This window comes from Chiloscyllium plagiosum, unplaced genomic scaffold (assembly GCF_037043375.1).
Source record: "Chiloscyllium plagiosum isolate Xiang-an unplaced genomic scaffold, Cpla_swu_hap1 HiC_scaffold_31, whole genome shotgun sequence".
NCBI lineage: Eukaryota > Metazoa > Chordata > Chondrichthyes > Orectolobiformes > Hemiscylliidae > Chiloscyllium > Chiloscyllium plagiosum.
The window spans coordinates 57,009,142-57,030,062 of NW_028270169.1; the positions used below are offsets into that span (position 1 = coordinate 57,009,142).

Consider the following 20,921-nt stretch of genomic DNA (forward strand, 5'->3'; position numbering starts at 1 on the left):
ACTTTGGACAGACTTCAAACAGATCTAGCACCTCAAGATTGGGCGTTGTGAGTTGCCATGGGACATCATCAGCAGGAGAACTGTACTCCAGCGCATTCTAACCTCCTGGCCCAGTATATTCCCCACTCTACCATTACCATCAAGCCAGGGGATCCACCCTGGTTCAATGGAGAGTGCAGGAGGGCATGCCAAGAGCAGCACCAGGCATATCTGAAGATGAGGTGTCAATACAGTGAAGACACCAAACTTGCATGCCAGCATAAGTAGCAAGTTATCGAGAGAGCTAAGCAATCCCACAAACAACCGATTCGATCTAGGTTCTGCAATCCTGCCACATCCAATCAGGAATGGTGGTCGACAAGTAAACAACTCACTGGAGGAGGCGGCTCCAGAAATATTCCCATAGTCCATGATGGAAGAGACCAGCACATCAGTGCAAAAAGCTTTCACAGCAATCTTCATCCAGAAGTGCAGAGTGGTTAATCTCTGCCTCCTCCAGTAGTCTCCAACATTACAGATACCAGTCTTTAGCCAATTTGATTCACTCCATGATATCAAGAAACAGTTGGCGACACTGGATACTGTAACAGCTATGGGCGCTGATTCCAGCAATAGTACTTGAGACTTGTGCTCCAGAACTTGCTCTCCCCTAGCCAAGCTGTTCCAGGACAGTTTTTGTTGCAAACATTTCGTCCCCTGGCTAGGCGACATCATCAGTGCTTGGGAGCCTCCTGCGAAGCGCTTCTTTGATGTTTCCTCTGGTGTTTATAGTGGTCTGTCCCTGCCGCTTCCGGTTGTCAGTTTCAGCTGTCCGCTGTAGTGGTTGGTATATTGGGTCCAGGTCGATGTGTTTGTTGATGGAGTTTGTGGATGAATGCCATGCCTCTAGGAATTCCCTGGCTGTTCTCTATCTGGCTTGCCCTATGATAGTAGTGTTGTCCCAGTCGAATTCATGTTGCTTGTTGTCTGCGTGTGTGGCTACTAAGGATAGCTGGTCATGTCGTTTCGTGGCTAGTTGATGTTCATGTATGCGGATTGTTAGCTGTCTTCCTGTTTGTCCTATATAGCAACATGAATTCGACTGGGACAACACTACTATCATAGTGCAAGCCAGACAGAGAACAGCCAGGGAATTCCTAGAGGCATGGCATTCATCCACAAACTCCATCAACAAACACATCGACCTGGACCCAATATACCAACCACTACAGCGGACAGCTGAAACTGACAACCGGAAGCGGCAGGGACAGACCACTATAAACACCGGAGGAAACATCAAAGAAGCGCTTCGCAGGAGGCTCCCAAGCACTGATGATGTCGCCTAGCCAGGGGACGAAACGTTTGCAACAAAAACTTCCAGCTTGGCGTACAGAACCACAACAACGAGCACCCGAGCTACAAATCTTTGCACAAACTTTGTTCCAGTACAGTTAAAACACTGGTATCCTACCTAACAATGTGGAAAATTGCCCAAGTATGTCCTGTACATAAAAAGCAGGACAAATCCAACCCGGTAAATTACCGACCCATTAGTCGGTAATTAGTCAAGCAGCACCTGCTCAGTGATGCCCAGTTTGGGCTCCGCCAGGGTCACTCCGCTCTGGACCTCATTAGCCTTGGTCCAAACATGGACAAAAGAACTGAATTCCAGAGGTGAGGTGCGAGTGACAGCCTTTGACTTTTAGACTGCATTCGACAGTGTGGCTTTGAGGAACCCTAGCAAAACTGGAATCGATGGGTATCGGAGGTGAAGGGGGGGTGGGGGGGGGAGCTCTCTGGTGGTTGGAGTCATGTCTGATACATAGGAAGATGGTCATGGCTGTTGGAGTTCAGTCATCTCAGGTCCCGGATATCTCTGGGTAATGTCCTTGGCCCAACCATGTTCAACTGCTGCATCAATGACCTTTGCTCCATCATAAGGTCAGAAGTGGCAATGTTTGCTGATTAATTGCACAGGGTTCGGCACCATTTGCGACCACCTCAGATACTGAAATAATCCATGTTCAAATGCAACAAGATCTGGACAATATCCAGGCTTGGGCTGACAAGTGGCAAGTAACATTTGCGCCACACAAACGCCAGGCTATGACCATCACGAATAAGAGACCATCCAACCACTGCCCTTTGGCATTCAGTAGTGTTACCATCACTGAATCCCCCACTATCAATGTTATTGTTGATCAGAACCTCAACTGGCTTCACCACATAAACACTGGCTACAAGAGCAGGTCAGAAGCTTGAAGTACTGCAGTGAATAACTCACCTCCTGACTCCTCAAAGCCCGTCCACCATCCACAAGGCACAAGTCAGAAGTGTGATGGATTACTCCCTACCTACCTGTATGAGTGCAGCCCCAACAACACTCCAGAAGCTTGATACCATTCTGGCCCAGCCAGCAACACATTAATCTGTGAATGCATATGAAAAACTTTTTAAATGTTATGAGGAGTTTTGCTTTTTGAAGTCCCCTCTAAACGTCCAACCTCTTGCCCTCGATCTACTCCTTTTTGGTTATGGACCTCTCAGATGCCTCTTGATTTTCAACTCTTCAGTTATGTTTCCTGTCAGCTAAAGCAATCCCAATCTTATTATTCTCTGCAGTTGAGGCAACACATTTATAATTTCCCCTTCATACTCATTCTCTCATTGTGTAAATTCCACCTAATATTTAACTGTCTTCCTCCAAATTCTGTGTATTGTTTTTTTTTCTTTGTGAAAACAAGCGAGAAGAAGCCACACAGAACCGTATCAGTCATCTGTCTCTAAACACAAATTATCCTCATTTGTCCCTAATGAGCCCTTTTTTAATTACTTTCATATACTTTGTTTTATTGATTTTTTTAAAATTGTCTTTTTTCATCCTTGCTCTTTTCTTTTCTCACCTTTTAATTTCACACCTTCACTACTCATACTGTAGGTTTTCTATAATGTTTAGCCTTATTTATCTGAAATCCCCCTTTTTCATCTATCTATTCTTCAAGCTTCTTGATATCCAGCAGGGTCTGAATTTGTTTGCACATGTTTTTCTTTAAGTTCTTTCACATTCCTATTTTGAACCCTTGGAGCCCTTGTATCTCCTCATCCTCTTTATCTGGCATTGATTTACCCTTTTAACTTCTACAAGCTCACACTAGCTAAATCATATATCCGTTTAGATCAATAGGTTTATGTTTCAAAACCTCTCTTCCTGATCTTTGACCTTTACCCATGACCACTCTAAATATAATTCCCCACAATCCTATCCAATATAGTGCTCTTCATATGATACTATTTCTACCTCCCATGATTCAATCTTTTCACTAGGTTCAAAACACCACCCCTGTTTTTGTACGGTATGGTGTGCACTGTCTAAATATTTTCCTGAATACATTTTCTGCTCCCTTTGTGCCTTTCACACCAGTTCTACCTTTGTTAAATTTAGAGTAGTGCAATGTTATTGAGTTAACTATATCATCAAGAGTTGATAGTAAAATCAGAATTCTGTTCCACATTCCAGGGTAAAGCTACTGGAAAGTCAAAAAAAGAAGCAAATGCAGGATATTGTGCAGTGCATTGGGGACAAGTAAGTACATTGTGTTCTTAAATGGAGACACATGGATGCATTTTTAAGCCACTCAGTAATGTGAAACTCAATGAAGCTATTATTGTGATGGCTTTCCTGAGTTAATACCACAAACAGTTTAATTCGTTTTCTTAGCTACTGAAGTAGGGGTACCAATATCCTGGGGGAAAATTTGCTAATGATCTTCGGGGTGGGAGCGGGGAGGTTAGACTAATGCAGCAGGGGGATGGGAACCTGAATTGTAGTTCTAATGTACAGGAGGTTGAGGGTAGTGAGGTCAGGGATAGGTTTACAAGGTCGTGAGAGGGCACCAGCAATCCGAATGTTGGTTTGAAATGTGTGTACTTCAATGCCAGGAGCAACCAGAATAAGGTTGGTACCTGGCACTTCAATGTTGTGGCCACTTCAGAGACTTGGCTCGAGGAAGGACGGGAATGGTTGTTGCAGATTCCAGGATTTAGATGTTTCAGCAAGAACAGAAAAGATGCTAAAAGAGGTGGGGGTGTCAATCAAGTGGCAGCTGAAAGAACATTTGAGGACTCATCCACTAGGGTAGTTTGGGCTGAGGTTGGAGACAGGAAAGGAGAGGTCACCCTGTTGGGAGTTTTCTATAGGCCTCCGAATTGTTGCAGAGGTGTAGAGGAAAAGATAGCAAAGAAGATTCTCAATAGGAGCGAGAGTAACAGGATAGTTGTTATGGGGGACTTAAACTTCCCCAATATTGACTGGGAATACAATAGTTCAAGTAGTTTAGATGGGTCAGTTTTTGTTCAGTGTGTGCAGAAGTGTTTTCTGACACAGTATGTAGGCTGGCCGACAAGGGGCAATGCCATATTGGACTTGGTACTGGGGAATGAACCCAGCCAGGTTTTAGATTTGGAGGTAGGTGAACACTTTGACCATAGTGACCACAATTTGATTATGTTTACAGTGGCAGTGGGCAGGGATAGGTATATACCACAGCGAAAGAGGTATAACTGGGAGAAAAGCAATTATGATGTGATTAGGCAAGATTTAGGATGCATAGGATGAGGAAGGAAACTGCAGGGGTTGGACACTCTTGAAATGTGGAGCTTATTCAAGGAAAAGCTACTGCGGGTCCTTGATAAATATATACCTATCAGACAGGGAGGTAGTTGTCGAGAGAGAGAGCCATGGTTTACGAAAGAAGTTGAAGCTGTTCTCAAGAGGAAGAGGAAGGCTTATTTGAGGAAGAGGCATGAAGGCTCAGTTAGAGGACTTGAGAGTTAGCCAGAAAAGATCTAAAAAGAGAGCTAAGAAGAGCCAGGAGGGGATATGAGAAGTTGTTGGCGGATAGGATTGAGGAAAACCCTAAGGCCTTCTACAGGTATATCAGGACTAAAAGAATAACTAGTTATTAGGGCTAATCAAAGATAGTGGAAAGTTGTGTGTGGAATCTGAGGACATAGGAGAAGCGCTAAATGAATACTTTGTCAGTATTCACATTGGAAAAGGAAAATTCACAAAGGAAAAGGAAAGTTAATGAAAATATGGAGATATAGGCTATAAGATTAGATGGGGTGGAGGTTTTAGCAATTTTGGAAGATCTGAAAATAGACAAGACCCTGGAGCTGGATGGGATTTCTCCTCAGATTCTCTGGGAAGCCAGGGAAGAGATTGCAGAGCCTTTGGCTTTGATCTTTGTCATCATTGTTGACGAGAGTAGTGCCAGAGACTAGAGGATAACAAATGTTCTTCCCTTGTTTAAGGAGGGGAGTCAGGACAACCCTGGTAATTATAGACCAGTGAGCCTTACTTCAGTTGTGGATTAGGTGTTGGAAAAGGTTATAAGTGATAGGATTTATAATCATCTGGAAAGGAATAATTTGATTAGGAAAAGCCAACATGGTTTTGTGAAGGGTAGGTCATGTCTCAGTAACTTAATTGAGTTCTTCGAGAAGGTGACAAAACAGGTGGATGAAGGTAAGGTGGTTGATGTGGTGTATATGGACTTCAGTAAGGCATTTGATAAGGTTCTACACGGTAGGCTATTGCACAAAATAAGGAGTTTCGGGATTGAAGATGATTTTGTGGTTTTGATCAAAAATTGGCCAACTGAAAGAAGACAAAGGGTGGTGGTTGATGGGAAGTGTTCATCCTAGAGCTCCGTTACCAGTGGTGTGCTGCAACGGTCTGTTTTGGAGCCACTGCTTTTTGTCATTTTTATAAATGATCTGAGATGAGCGAAGAAGAATGGATTAGTAAATTTGCGGATGACATTAAGGTAGGCAGAGTTGTGGATAGTGCCAAAGGATGTTTTTGGTTATAGATTGACATAGATAAGATGCTGTATTGAGCTGTAAAGTAGCAAATGGAGTTTAATGCAGAAAAGTGTGAGGTAGTTCACTTCAGAAGAAGTAATAAAGATGAGGAGTAATGTGCTAATGGTAAAATTTTTGGCAAAGTAAGATAAACAGAGATCTGTGTCCAGGTGTGTAAATGCCTGAATGTTACCACCCAGGTTGATAGGGTTGTTAAGAAGGCATATGTGGTGTGTTGGCATTTATTGGTAAGAGGATTGAGTTTTGGAGCCACGAGGTCATGCTTCAGCTGTACAAGACACTGGTAAGGCTGCACCTGGAGTATTGCAAGCAGTCCTGGTCACCACATTATGGGAAGGATGTGGAATCTTTGGAAAGAGTTCAGGGGACACTTACTAAGATGTTGCCTGGTATGGAAGGAAGATTTTACAAGGAAAGGCTGAGGGAACTGAGGCTGTTGGAGAGAAGAAGTTGTGAGGTGACTTAATTGAGATGTATAAGATAATAAGAGGGTTAGATAGGGTGGACAGTGAGAGCCTTTTTCCTTTGGTGAAGGCTAACACGAGGGGGCATAGCTTTAAATTGAAGGATGATAGATTTAAGACAGATATTAATCCTTTACTAGTAGTAGGGTGTGAAACGGTCTGCCTGCAACAGTAGTAGACTCTCTAATGCTAAGGGCATTTAATGAACATTGGACATGCATATGGGTAATAATGGAACGGTGTAGGTTAGATGGGCTTCAGATGGTTGCGCCAACCTACTAAACCATCGAGAGCCGAAGGCCCTGTACTGCGCTGTAACATTCTATGATCAATGAAACTCAGATCCCTCCCATCTCTGAAAAATAGGACATTGCAACTTTGTACATCAAGATTTGTGGAATTAATTTATTTTCACAAGTAGGAATGAACAGTAGAAATTCTTGTTACAATCTCCACAAGACGTTAACTTTTTAAAGCATCTGTCATGTTAATGGAAAGAAAACTATTGGGCAAGACTTTTTTTTAACTTTTACTGTAATAAACCAACTAAAATAAATGTAGTTCAAATATTAATGAACAGGCTAAAAGTATTATAGATATACCTTCACATTAAATAGACAATACAACCAAGGAATACTTGATGTAGCTAAAAGTATAGGAGCAGCTTGATCATCCCATACCACTTGATCTCTTCAACATTGATATATCATCTAACTCCTTCAATGCATTCAATGATTTGATTTGTTTCAAAAACTGTTCCACTGCTCCACAGAATCTCTCTTTCCACTTTATCCTCATAGCCCTTGAGTCACATTCACTGGCAGCAAAACACATGGGCTACCACCAACAAGGCATACATTTAAGAATCCTCTCTTATTCAGCGCACGACATTCCTGGTGACACAGAATTCCCTTTAACTCTCGTCTCCTGCCCTGTCATTTTCTTATACTGTTGATAACCGATTAAATAACATGGATTCAGTTTACTTTAAAATCTCCAGTTTTATTTAGCAGCTCAAACTATAACTTGCAGCTGCAGATAACCATGTCTCCTGGCACTAGCTTGCTTTTGTTGGGCTGCATGTTGCATTTGGTCAAGTATTTTCACCCTGATCATTGCCTCAGTAATATCTCTCTTCTTATAGAATCCTCCCCTTGAGCCCCCTTCCTTTTTACATGAACTTGTGGTCCCTCACAACCTTGAAACAACAGCAGTGGTCTGGTCCAATCCAGAATCCATTGCCTTTCCTGGCTTCAGCTGTCTCTCTGCCTTCCAACACAGTAAGACTTTTCTGAGGTTTGTTTCAACATCAGGTTCTGTTTGACAACTGCTAAACACAGCTGTTGCAGTCAGAGAAAATCTTGCTTACTTCTTGTCAGAGTCCTACACCACAGAGACAGACCCTTTGACCCAAACTGGTCCATGCCAACTAAAATGACTATCCATGCTAACCCCATTTCCCTGCACTTGGCCTATATCCTTCTAATCCTTTCTTCCTCCATGTATTTCTCCAAATACCTTTTAAATGTTGTCAATGTACCCACCTCACCCACTTCCACTGGCAGCTCATTCCATATGTGAAAAGGTTGCCCTTCAGGCTCCCTTTTACTTTTCCCTTCTAACCTTAAACTGATGCCCTCTAGTCCTCAATTCCCAAGCCCCGGGGGAAAAAAAACTGAGTGCATTCACCCTATCCTTGCGTCTTATGATTTATATTTGTCTACAAAAATTCTGTGTTTCAAACTGTCAGGTGGAAAGCACTGCATTTGGTTTTCTCTGGTCATGTGGGCATTCTTGAAACCTAATTATGCCATATTTGGGAAACCAGTTAAGCCTCTCAAAGTACTCCCCAACTCTGGAGACATCACAGAAACAACATTTAAATATTCTCCAAAGTACATGGGTCATTATACTCTCAACATAAAGAAACATTTAATCTCTATCTTGAATAATTCTCATTAAATAGTTTTAATCTTTAACTATGGACGTTAATTTTAAACAGCTTCTGTAGACATTTGTCTGCTGACACAACTGATTCCAGTCTCTCCAGTATCATTGGCCTTAAAAGCCCCCTTGAATGTATTATGTCATAAATTTGTTTCATAATGTCTTTGGGATATTTTGTTACATTTAATTCTGCTATGTAAACAAAATTTGTTGGATCTGACTGTCAAAGAATCTTTAACAATCTGAAGTGATAATTACATTATTGCAATCTGTATTGTGATCATGACTGTGATGGAGAGATCAGGTAGAAAGTCTGGGCAAATCCACCTGAGCCAGAAGCCTCCAATCTCACTGTTTTTCATCACTTCCTACTTGATTGATATATATTTTGTAAATACAATGAGTTACATTGGATTGAAGTTACCAGCAGCAGTTCTTGTTAAGAGATAGAACAATTGATGCAGTTCAGCTTTGGAGGTGCTGATCAAAACTAATTTCTTTCATTAGGAAGGTGATGCGGGAAATGGCAGAGGTACTTGCTGACAAATTTGAAGATGCAAGAGACAGTCAAGATGACATCATGATTAGGTATGAGCCAAGAATAGGACAATATCTCTAAGTAGAGAAATGGGTAGACATTTATAGTTTTAGAAAAACTGATTCACTTTCTAAGTTACCTCTGCATTACAGAGTGAAGAGAATCTTGCACAGTTTGAATTCAAAGCTTCCTGTGCTGTCGGACAGCGAGAAAGATATGAAAAAAGAACTTAAATGTATCAGTGAGCAACTTGAGGACCTGGGAAACAATGTTAAACAGGTATGAATAATCTTAGAACTTATATTGTTTAGTATTCTCTTGAGGTAGCTGGCTCTCAGGAACTTTTTCTTTTAAAACTTCAAAACATACTAAAACAAAGCCACTCCATTTATGTTTACTGTTAATTACTATAGCCAGCTGCTTTGGAATGCATTTCCAACTGGGTTGCGCTTCAGAATTCTAAACAAAAATTGTCAATTTGGCTCAATGGGTTGCATTCTTACTTTAGAATCCAGTTGTAATGGGTTCAGGCTTTTTTTTTCCTTTTGGAATTGATGTAATTTTGGAACTAAAATTGGTATACTGAATCACTGCTGAAATGGTGGACATAATACCCATTTGGTTGAAATGTTAAACTATAATCCTTTTCAGGACAGAACAGGATCTATGGTCTTTTTTGAAAACGTGCAAAGAAGCTTTTACTAGTATCCAGTTATCCAATCCTTTAATCAATGCTCTTGTACTATCCAGAACTCCATCTTAAATTATAGTGTCTTTGGCAACAATGTATTCTAGAAATCCAAATATGTTACCTCCTCTAGTTTCTCCTTATTATACTGTCAGGGAAAATTGTATTTGATAAATCTTTCATAAAACCATAGTGACTCACAATCCATGTTGTGATTTTGCCAAGTGTCCTTTTGTCATATTGCTAATAATAGACTCCATTGGCTGTATGGTGTTAGAGGGGAAAATGAATCACTCATAGACTAATTTCTAGATTAGTTAACAGTCTAACTAACAACTTGTCTGTTGAGGTTTTGGGTTCAAATGAGCAAGGGAAGGAGCCTCCACTTTGAGTTGAGTTATTTGAAAGCTATGGAACAGCAACTTGATGAGAACACCAAACTGAGAATCTCAAGTGAGATTGTGGGCAACATAGGCAGGAGAAAATGCTGAAAGGCTTCTGACTTATCCACAGCATCTCGGGGCAGGACCAGCCCACCTGAAGGTTGCTAATTCCATCAGCAAACTCTCATTGCTAAGCCAATTATGTCTGCACTTGCTCAGCCACATTCATCAGACGCATGATGACCATTTAACCAAAGAAGTTCTGCACAACGAACTGGCTGCTGGATAATGACCTCCTGAATGAGCAGCTATGTTTCCTTTGCAAGAGTGACTTCAAGTAAGATGGCAGATATAACCTGTATCTATAGCTAAACCATTTATTCCCTTACTGATTAAAAAATTCTGTGTCAGCCTTAGTATACTTGAATTCTTTATCACAAAAATGGAGTTAAAGAGTCACTATCGTCTGGGGAGAAATTCTTACTCATCTGTGTTCAATGGATAATGCCTTATTCCAAGATTATACCTTGTGGTTCTAGCTTCTCAAAGTGGGAGAATCTAAGAAAGTGATTGTTGGGTCCCTTGCTGAGATATTAGGCTGGAGGGTGGCTAATGTGGTGCCACTATTTAAGAAAGGTAGTAAGGAAAAGTCAGGGAACTATAGACTAGTGAGCCTGACATCAGTGGTGGGTAAGTTGTTGGAGGGGATTCTGAGGGACAGGATTTACATGTATTTGGAAAGGCAAGAACTGATTACAGATAGTCACCATGGCGTTGTACGTGGGAAATCATGTCTCACTAACTTGATTGAGTTTTTTGAAGAAGTGACAAGGAAGATTTGAAGGCAGAGTGGTGTACATGATCTATATGCACATCAGTAAAGTGTTCGAGAAGCTTCCTGATGGTAGACTAGTTAGCAAGATTCGGTCACATGAAATCCAGAACAGCTAGCAGGTGACACCAAAATTGGTGGTGTAGTGGACCATGAAGAGGGTTATTTCAGATTACAGCGGGATCTTGATCAGATGGGCCGAGGAGTGACAGATGGAGTTAAATTTAGATAAAGATGAGGTGCTGCATTTTTGGTAACGCAAATCAAGACAGGACTTGCACATTTTATGGTAGAGTCCTAGGAAGTGTTGCCAAACAGATCTTGAAGTGCATGTTCGTAGTTCCTTGAAAGTGGAGTTGCAAGTAGACAGAGTGATGAAGAAGGCGTTTTGTCAGAGTGTAACGTAATTGACAAATTGTCAATGTTTGGATAATGTGAACTTTCTAACACTTCAGTGGTCCAGGACATTCAGCCTCGGACCTTCGGGTGACCATCCTCCAAGGTAGACTTCGGGACAGGCAGCAGAGGAAAGTGGCTGAGCAGAGGCTGATAGCTAAGTTCGGTATCCATAGGGAGGACCTCAACTGGGACCTTGGGTTCATGTCACATTACAGGTGATCACCATTGCACTACACACACACACACACACACACACACACACACACACACACACACACACATATTCACACACATATTCTCACACACATATTCTCACACACATATTCACACACACACATATTCACACACACATATTCACACACACACACATATTCATACACACACACATATTCACACACACACACATATTCACACACACACATATTCACACACACACATATTCACACACACACATATTCACACACACACATATTCACACACACACATATTCACACACACACATATTCACACACACACATATTCACACACACACATATTCACACACACACATATTCACACACACACATATTCACACACACACATATTCACACACACACATATTCTCACACACACATATTCACACACACACATATTCTCACACACACACACACACATTCCCACACACACACACACACACACACATATTCCCACACACACACACACACACACACACATTCCCACACACACACACACACACACACACATATTCCCACACACACACACACACACACACACACATATTCCCACACACACACACACACATATTCACACACACACACATATTCACACACACACACACACATATTCCCATACACACACACACATATTCCCACACACACACACACATATTCCCTCCCACACACACACATATTCCCTCCCACACACACACATATTCCCTCCCACACACACACCCACACACACACACACATTCCCACACATATTCCCACACACATATTCCCACACACACACACACACATATTCCCACACACACACACACACACATTCCCACACACACACACACACATATTCCCACACACACACACACACACATTCCCACACACACACACACACATATTCCCACACACACACACATATTCCCACACACACACACATATTCCCACACACACACACACACACACACACACACACACACACATATTCCCACACACACACACACATATTCCCACACACACACACACACACACACACATATTCCCACACACACACACACACACACACACACACACACACACACACATTCCCCCACACACACACACACATTCCCCCACACACACACACACATTCCCCCACACACACACACACATTCCCACACACACACACACATTCCCACACACACACACACATTCCCACACACACACACACATTCCCACACGCACACACACATTCCCACACACACACACATATTCCCCCACACACACACATATTCCCCCACACACACACACATATTCCCCCACACACACACACATATTCCCCCACACACACACACATATTCCCCCACACACACACACATATTCCCCCACACACACACACATATTCCCCCACACACACACACATATTCCCCCACACACACACACATATTCCCCCACACACACACACACATTCCCACACACACACACACACATTCCCACACACACACACACATTCCCACACACACACACACATTCCCACACACACACACACACATTCCCACACACACACACACATTCCCACACACACACACACACATTCCCACACACACACACACATTCCCACACACACACACACATTCCCACACACACACACACACACATTCCCACACACACACACACACACATTCCCACACACACACACACACACATTCCCACACACACACACACACACACATTCCCACACACACACACACACACATTCCCACACACACACACATTCCCACACACACACACACATTCCCACACACACACACACACACATTCCCACACACACACACACATATTCCCTCCCCCACACACACACACATATTCCCTCCCCCACACACACACACGCACACACATATTCCCTCCCCCACACACACACATATTCCCTCACACACTCACACATTCTCTCACACACACACACACACACACACACATTCCTACACACACACACACACACACACATTCCTACACACACGCACGCACACATGCACACGGACACAGATACACACAGAAGCGCACACAGACACCCACACCCACCCTTATAGACACACAGACTCCCACACGTGCACCCCCTCACAGACTTAAGACACTCTGCACTCACCCCACACACACACACACACACACACACACACACTTTCTCACACTCACAACCCCCACCCCAGACAGACACACACAGACAGACAAAGACCCACATGCACACATATATATTGTGTGTGGTGAATTTTTTTGGTACAAAGTTACATTGCACTTTGCTCAAAAACCACATAGATTCATGTCAAACTCTGAGCTCAAAAACTGCATGAATTTATGTAAAACTCTGTTATTTCACTTTTTAGATTGGAATCAATCTAAACATCAGGTCATAGACAGAGAACACAGGGGGCTAAAATCTTCAACACATTGTCTAGCTATCACCATTGTTAACAGGTAACCCGAGAATGCAACTTTAAAAAAAAGGGTTTTGTGATTTACACATGAAAGAAGTGAAACTATCACTGTATTCTAACAGATGAAAGGCTTAACAGACAATCAATTCTTCAATGTATAATTTCAGTTACATCACACTGCAAATTTTTGCTATAAATTCTGTGTTACGATCGAGCCCTCCACAATCACCTGATGAAGGAGCGTTGCTCCGAAAGCTAGTGTGCTTCCAATTAAACCTGTTGGACTATAAACTGGTGTTGTGTGATTTTTAACTTCCTCCTGAATAGGTATAGTGATTTTCTATAAGCGGTCTTAGACACCGTGATTTTCCTTAGCAGTATGTCGAAGTGCAATGTTGCAGAGGAGCAGAACTGTTGCATTATAGCAGAACCGCCTGTATGTGTTCAGGATTCTATATTGCTAATTCAAAGAACAAGCCAATGTCATGGCCAATATTTATTCCTTAACTAAAAAAAATGTATCTAATCTTCATTGTGTATTGCTATGTGAAACATGCCTGTAAAGTGCTTTGAAACGCTGGTGGCCATAAAAGGTGCCCTATCAATGCAGATCTTTTGAAAAATTAGCTGGAGTTCATATTTGGTTATGCAGAATGGCTTTTTGGTTGCACAAGAACTCCAATCATTTACAATGATGTCTGGTTTTGCTCAAATGTAATTTAAGATAAATGAACCAGCTTGCTCTTTCTGTTTTTTTATTATATCTGAGGAAAATGCAGCAAGCAGTTTGTGATAACCACTTTAACCTGAAAGCAGGAAGTGGATTATAGTATAGGCTGGTGTCTAAATTAAATGTTGCAGTATTCCCTAATTAATATAATCAAATCCTTTTCATCTCAGGTCCAAATGAAGAGTGAATACCAGCAGAGGGAAATACATGAGCAAGAGAGTCCACGAAAAAAGAGCATCTCACTCAGTGCATCCCAGAAGAAGTGTGTTCAATCTGTTTTAAAGGAGCAGTAAGTATCAGAGATATCAAATGGATCAGTTGAATTGTAAACATAGGGAATACTATTAAATAAGCCCAACTTGTCAGCTAGCCAGCTTTGTAATCAAGTGTGAGAACCACACAGTGCTTTGGTACTGTGCTGCTGAATTTACCCTGCACTGCTTCCATCTCCTTGATGTATTTCCTGGGAAGTAGTGCTTAAATCCACCCAAATTGCAACTGCTGTGATAATTCCATTCATTTGAATACCAAGGTTGAATGCCAATTGAGCTCTGCTGTTCGGTTGGCCAATCAAGTTTCTCAAAGAAATCTAACCACAGGCGATCTTCCTTATGACAAGACATGTGTTAGATTATTGAGTGAGCCAAAGCATCCTCTTGCTCTGAGTATTTCATGCTTTGTAGCCTCGGTGCTCCAAACCCTGTAATTTTCCCCAGTCCTACAACCTCTGAGACACCTCCTTCAATTCTGTCGTCTTGACCATTCCCAGTTTTAATGGTGGTATTGTTGATGGCTGTGTTTTCAACTGCTTAGGCTCCAAGTTTTGGAATTTCCTCCTCAAACTTTTCACTTTGCTTCCATAAAATCCAGCTCTTCAGTTATTAGGTCATCTGTTTTCTCGGTGTATAGATGTCAAGTTTCCTTCAATAATATTTGTTCGGGGAATCATGGGATGTTTTGCTGCTTTTAAGGCATTTTGTTTTTGTAGCTAAAATATAACTTCCAAATGTCACCCCGCCCAATATTTGACCATCTTTGGAAGGAATGGAAACTGAAAATGTCACTAACAGATTTCTTAAGACAATCTCAGTCTGTAAAGTGGCAAGCCATGACAAGAGTTTCGGAGAATCCAGTGTCCTTGTACAGCCATCTTCCACCTCTTGGGTCTCAATACAAACCCTTTATGTACTTGTGGTAAGGTACAAGCAATACTGCATATTAGATATCTTACAGCGTGGAAACAGGCCCTTTGGCCCAACAAGTCCACACCGACCCCCCGAAGAGCAACCCACCCAGACCCATTCCCCGACATTTACCCCTTCATCTAACATTACGGGCAATTTAGCATAGCCAATTCACCTAACCAGCACATCTTTGGACTGTGGGAGGAAACTGGAACTCCTGGAGGAAACCCATGCAGACACAGGGAAATTGTGGAAACTCCACACAGACAGTTGCCTGAGGCGGGAATTGAACCCGGGTCCCTGGCGCTGTGTGGCAGCAGTGCTAACCACTGTGCCACCGTTACCAAGAATAGTTCCATGTACAGACTGTGACTGACAGAGTGATCTCCTTTAAAATAAGCACGAGTAGGCTGTATTTTGGCTTGGGGACTTTTAATCACTGAATGAAGATCGGATGAAGGGGATGATGTATTCTCTCATTGAACTCTTCCTGTCTTAGTTGTGATTGCTCACTTAATGGATTGGCGTTTTTCACAATTTCCTTTTATCAACACGACTTACAGTCCTTCAGCAAAACTTGGATGCATAGTTTTCAAGTTTTAGTCTCAGCTTTCTATAGGCAAATGATAAGGTTTCATTACAAATCCCTTTGACTATCACTGGTGTCATCCATCAGTTGAAATATATACGCATTATCCTTGTCTGCTACCTTCTGACCAATTCTCTATCAGATCAAAAATATTCTGCTGGAGGAGTTTAAAAACTCACTTCCAGAGACGCTAAGAATTCACGTGGAGGAACAAAGTTCGGGAAGTGAGAAGGGCAGCAGAATTAGCAGATGAATATTTGTTTGTGCATAAGACAGTTTCTGGCCAGAATTTCACCTTATAGAAGTTGGGAGAAGGGGCGATCCTACACTACAGAACAAAGAGTAGAGAACAGTGGTTAAGTGTTTACCACAGGTTAAAAAAGAAGCCCAAGAGGGTGAAAAGGTGAAAGGCCTCAGGTGTTTCCACTGTGGTAAAGTGAGACATGCAAAGTCACAGTGCTGGTTGTTTAAAACAAAAAGGTACTGTGGAAAAAGATGTTGTAAAAGAAGCTAAGCATTAGTAAAAGTAGTAAATGAGACCCCAAGAAGAGCGGAGGAGCTGCAGAAGAGTGCACAGCCCAGGCAGAGGCTGGTTATGGAGTTAGTGCTTGATCTCTACAAAGAATTTACCTCTGTGGGTAAAGTTTACTCAAAGGGCGGGAAAGAAGGGTAAGAAGTTGTTATAATTTTGAGAGATACAGGATCTAACCAGTCTCTAATATTAAGACATGAGCAAATTTGCAGTCTTTCTGACCTGGTACCTGAGAGTGTGGTAATTTGTGGGATAGATTAGATTAGATTAGATTACTTACAGTGTAGAAACAGGCCCTTCAGCCCAACAAGTCCACACCTCCCCGCCGAAGCGCAACCCACCCATACCCCTACATTTATCCCTTACCTAACACTATGGGCAATTTAGCATGGCCAATTCACCTGACCTGCACATCTTTGGACTGTGGGAGGAAACCGGAGCACCCGGAGGAAACCCACGCAGACACTGGGAGAATGTGCAAACTCCACACAGTCAGTCGCCTGAGTCAGGAATTGAACCCGGGTCTCTGGCGCTGAGAGGCAGCAGTGCTAACCACTGTGCCACCGTGCCGCCCCAATAGGTAGACAGAAATTTAGCATTCCCCTATGTAAGATCAGGTTGGACTGCCAACTCAAAACTGGGGCAGTTACAGTGGGAGTGATTAACAGAGTGTCAGTTCCAGGAATCCAGTTTGTTCTTGGGAATAGTTTAGCAGGGTCCAAGATGGAAGTAACACCCCTTGTTGTGGAGAAGACTAAGAAACTGAGGAGTTAAAACAGAAATATCCTGGTAATTTCCTAAACTCTGTAGTAACAAGATCCCAGTATCATACATCACAGCAGGAAGCAAAAAACTGAAGAGAAAAATGAAGGAGTTGAGGTTCAGTGAGCGGGCGCCCTGTTTGACGTAACGGTGCAGGAAAAACCTGAACAGGTAGAGGGTCAGATAGTAGTGTTTAATTCTGAAAGACTAATGGACTTGCAACAGAAAGATTCCACAATAAAAGATATACATGTTGCGTACTCCGAAAAGGAGGCAGAGAATATTCTGAAAGAACTGGAGAAACTGGTGTTAGTTACTGCCTGAGAGAGGAATGAAATCCAGATGTTGTGGATTTTGATGTGCTGCAAAATATGTTAAAAAAATGAAGTCCTTGAGGAATGGGATAGGTTAGTAAACTGTCTCAGAAGCGAAAAACACAGTTGAAAGATTTGTTACAGCAGTATGAGGATATATGTAGGAATCGGATGGGGAGGACTCATGCAACCGTACATGAAGTAGACGTAGGGAATGCTGTTCTGATAAAACAACACCCCATCGGCTTAATCCTCTCAAAGACAGACAGGTCCAGAAGGAGACAGAGGCCATGCTTAACGAGAACCGAGCCAGAACAAGTAGAGTTCACCGATTTTGTCTTAGTTCCCAAACCTGATGGGACTCGACGATTTTGCATGGATTATCAGAAGGTCAACGCTGTTACAAAATCAGACTTGTATACAATACAGAGATTGAAGGACTGTATTGAGAAAGTCGGACAAGCCAGTTGCATCACCCAGTTGGACTTACTGCATGGTTACTGGCAGGTACCTTTTATCAGAGACAGCGAAATAAATTTCTGCATTTGTAACCCCAACTGATGCCTTTTGGAATGAAGAACGCACCCACCACATTCCAAAGACTCGTGAACAGAGTTGTGGCTGGGTTAACAAACTGCAGTCTATCTGGACGCTGTAGTGATCTTTACTAAGTCCTGGAAAGAACACATCATAGAATTGGCAGAGCTCTTTGAATACGAGAAGGAAAACTGGTGATAAACAAAACTGAATTCATGAAAGCAGAAGTGACTTTCTTGGGTCATAACATTGGTCATCGGTTGACCCCACAAAACGCAAAGATAGAGGCCATCAAGGAATTTCCACGATCAACCTCTAAGAAAGAGGTGTTTTAATTCTTGGGGCTAAGTGGATTTTATCGGAAGTTTGTTCCAAACTTCAGCAGTGTAGTGGCATTGTTAACCAATTTGCTGAAGTTCACAATCTTTCGGTGGACAGAACCATGCTAGGAGGCATTCGACCATTTAAAAGAATATTAACCATTGCACCAATTTTAGCTACACCAAACTTTTCAAAACCTTTCAAAGTTGCCATTTGATGGTAGTGACACAGGAATTGGAGCTGTACTGCTACAGGAAGATGATGATGTCAGTCAGTTACTTTTCGAAGCAACTCAACATCCACCAGAGGAAATATTCCATGATCAAAAAAGAACCATTGAGTTTGGTTATGACCTTACAACATATAAATATATGTCACAAACGATGTGTCTGAGGTGGTTGTGTACACTGATCATAATCCTCTTACATTCTTGAAATATGTTAAAGACAAGAATATGAGACTATTTCATTGGATTCTTATTTTACAGACTTCTAATTTACAAATTGTGCATATCGCGGGTCATAATCGCAGATGCGTTATCATGGATTTAACTGAAAATATAGATGAGATTGGTATCCATTCAATGTTATATATGAAGAAATTAATATGAACTTAGATTAAAGTCATATGTATGTCATGATATTGTGATTAAGGAATAGAAGAAAAAGTGAAGCCATCTTTTCGTTATGATGGTTCATTTTTTTTCTCAAGGAGGGAGGTGTTATGAAGGTGTGTCCTACAGAGGAAGCTGGCAGGGACTGACAAAGTACAGAGTGTGCTGAACAGTTTAAAAATGTTACATTTGATTGAAACAAATAGCTGGAGTTATGTTGCCATGGTACAAACACAAATTCAAATTTGTCCAATCAGTTTAAATTATGCACCAGATACCAAATTCCAATCAAATTTGAATGTAATGTTTTGATAACATCAAACTAATGAAAAAACCCAATGTTTTGGGGTATAAAATCAGACATTTTGAACAGTCAGTGGGAGAACTGCCAAGAGCACCAACAAGTATAGACTGCTAGCCGACTACGTCTCTGAAAGGTATCTGTCCAGAAGAAAAGCTGTGCAGCAGAAGACCAAAAAAAGTTGATACAGGAAAATCTACATAGGCGAATTGACAGCTGGCTGGTTTTGAAACATGGTTTTGTTTTGTAAATCTTAATTGGGGGTTTTCTATCGGACCAGTATTGTAGAGTGAGAGGTAAAAGATAGGTTTAAGAGAAAGGAGTTGTAATTAGCTATGGTTTTAATGTTCTCTGTTGGACTTGAATAAAATTGTTAATTTTTACTTTAAATGGTGACCTCTCGGATAGTTCTTTGCCTCTTGAAGTTTAACAGATTTTGGCACGAGTTGAGTTTCACTGAGTTGGGTTTAAGTTAGCAGAGGGGCTTACCCTGTGTTGTAACACTTTGATGACCTTTTGTACCTGGAAGCATAGGAACAGAGCTAATCTGTGACCAAATGCTTTGTCTTTTTCCATGTAACCCTTAATACCTTTAGAAATCATAAAATATCTGTTAAATGTCTCCTTAACATTCTGTACAGAGAACTCATTGTCACTACACATAACTGAAGTATGACACCCCAGTACTATCTGAGTAAATCTATTCTGCATCTATGTGAGGACTTGACATTCTTCCTAAATGTTTTGGCCTTGATTGTGCTCAGTATTTCAGCTAGAGCATAACTAGTGAATTTGTTTTGGAGGTTTAGCATAACTTAGTGCTTTTGTACTTGATGCCTCATTATTTGTAATGCACAGGCTCTTGTATGCCTTTTTAACATGCTTCTCTGACAATCATGACAGCGACAGTCGTCATAGATTAACTTATCACTAGTTAGGAAGAATCCTGTTTAAGTAGTGAGTGTTGTCTGCACCACTGCCAGACTCTCAATCTTATCCTCCAGGCACCCTAACTTCTGTATCTTACCTTTTCACAGGAGCAGTCAAAATGGTTGTTTGTCATGCTGGACCCTTTACATTGCAGAATGTGGCACTAGCCCTTGTTTAAAAGGGGGAGGCCATAGTGTGACTTCCCCTTGCAGCATGAGGGACTTATCCGAATGGAAGTAAAGCTCTGTAATTCTGAAAAGAGCCCTAATTGGAATCCGTATCAGAATGGCAGAGCTCACTCTTCATGTTAAAAAGGAGTGTGGTAATTTGATTACAAAATGGCTCATTATTTCTTTATAGGTGATGACTAGC

General features: G+C 41.7%; 1 protein-coding gene across 2 annotated transcripts in view; it reads left to right on the top strand.

The window, feature by feature from the left end:
* Positions 1–20,921, top strand: part of nup88 (nucleoporin 88) — a 49,484-nt gene that overhangs the window by 26,514 nt on the left and 2,049 nt on the right. Inside the window, exons 13-16 of one of the 2 annotated variants that reach the window (XM_043718836.2) lie at positions 3,497–3,562; positions 8,784–8,864; positions 8,967–9,093; positions 14,637–14,755. In XM_043718836.2, coding sequence (XP_043574771.2) covers positions 3,497–3,562; positions 8,784–8,864; positions 8,967–9,093; positions 14,637–14,755 — 393 coding nt within the window. The remainder of the gene's footprint in view (positions 1–3,496; positions 3,563–8,783; positions 8,865–8,966; positions 9,094–14,636; positions 14,756–20,921) is intronic. The other variant, XM_087977567.1, reaches the window with a different exon arrangement.